The 1427-nt window shown below is 66.3% G+C and overlaps 1 protein-coding gene across 1 annotated transcript; it reads left to right on the top strand.

Annotated features, from left to right (window-relative positions):
- Positions 1-693: 693 nt before the first annotated feature.
- LOC119091934 (protein diaphanous) lies at positions 694-1134 on the top strand (the record flags this gene model as incomplete). Its single annotated transcript, XM_037214863.1, is given in 1 exon segment — positions 694-1134. A coding segment is annotated over 1 exon segment (143 nt), but the record flags the coding sequence as incomplete, so codon positions are not given.
- Positions 1135-1427: the final 293 nt, after the last annotated feature.

The following is a 1427-nucleotide window of genomic DNA, read 5'->3' as shown; positions in this document are numbered from 1 at the left end:
CTGGTCAGGGGGTGAGCGGTCGTGACGATGGATAAGGAGACGGGCTCGTCAGGGGGTGAGCGGTCGTGACGGTGGATGGGGAGACGAGCTCGTCAGAGGGTGAGTGGTCGTAACGGTGGATGGGAGACGAGTTCGTCAGAGGGCCAGTGGTCGTGACGGTGGTTGGGAAGACGAGCTGGTCAAGGTGGAACCGAGCAACGCTCGCTGAGGGACGCCCGCTAATTCGCTGCGCTGTCTTTCTACGCGATGACATGCGCTATCCTCAATTTGGTCCTTCAAGTGATGAGCGGAAGTCGTGCCTTCGTAAACGAAATGTTCGTGATTTATAATCGGGCCATATCCGGGCACCATCGTTTGTCTGCCGTGGGAAACAGGGGTGCGTCTCACGCCCTGGGGCATGCCTGGCCATACACTCCCGCCCGACATCATGTGTCGCCACATGCGCCGGGCCAGGCCAGCCGGCCCGACCATGACCGAGATCGCCGTGATAGTGATCGTGTTCGTGGTGTGAACCGTGACCGTGATCTTGGCCGTAACCGCGTCTGTGATCGTGGCCATGATCATGATCAAGGCCGTGATCGTAATCAAGGCCGCGATCATTACCAGGGCCGTGATTATGCTCGTGACCTTGACCTCGACCTTGACCTCGACCTTGAACGTGACCATGGGATGAGCGTGAGGCCGTGGCCGGCAGGACGAGCGTGGAGGAAGAGCGAGACCAGGTGGTGATAGGCGTACGGAAGCGCTCCGACCTCGAGTCGCGCGACCGCAGCCGCCACAACCGCATCGACGAGACCAACAAGCTGCTGCAGCGAGTGCTCGAACTGGACTCGTAGCCGCTGGCCAGTGCTGTAGTGTGGCGCCGTGCCGCGCCGCGCCGTGGCTGGGTCCTGTTCTGAGACGCCGCCGTCGCTGTTGAGGGATGGCCGTTGCGGCGGCGGGGCGGCCGGCGACTGGTCACCGTGCCTTGTCGGCGCTCCGTTGCCCGACTCAGGTCAGGGGTTGGCGGGCGCGGCCTTCTGCGCTCGTCCCGGACGGCGCCGCGGCGTCACCCGGCGGCCGGGGGGCCCGGGGCTCGGGCGCCGGGCCGTGTTTTGAAGTGCAGCTGCGGGCGACACAGCGCCTGCCTCCATCCGTCCATTGGCGGCGTGCGGTACGTGGCCGGCGCGGCCGGGCGCGTGTGCCCGCCGGCGGTGTCGGGCGGGCCGCGGGGCTCGCAATCAACAGGGTGGCGCAGTGTTCGAGCTGCGTGTCGGAGCCTCGGGCAGCGCGCGCTGACCTGGCAGGGGCGCGCCGTCGTCGTCGTTAGGTAGGACTCAGCGGGGCGTGCTGCGTCTCGCGGCGGACCGGCGGGCTTTTCCCGGCCGCTTTGGGAGAGGTGTCTCCCGACAATAACGCAGGGGCGCCGTCATCATCCGTCATCAGGC

The sequence above is a fragment of the Pollicipes pollicipes genome, unplaced genomic scaffold, assembly GCF_011947565.3.
Source record: "Pollicipes pollicipes isolate AB1234 unplaced genomic scaffold, Ppol_2.1 Scaffold_3447;HRSCAF=4054_pilon_pilon_pilon, whole genome shotgun sequence".
In the NCBI taxonomy this organism is placed as follows: domain Eukaryota; kingdom Metazoa; phylum Arthropoda; class Thecostraca; order Pollicipedomorpha; family Pollicipedidae; genus Pollicipes; species Pollicipes pollicipes.
Note: the sequence above shows the minus strand (reverse complement) of the source record. Positions and strands in the feature narration are given on the sequence as shown.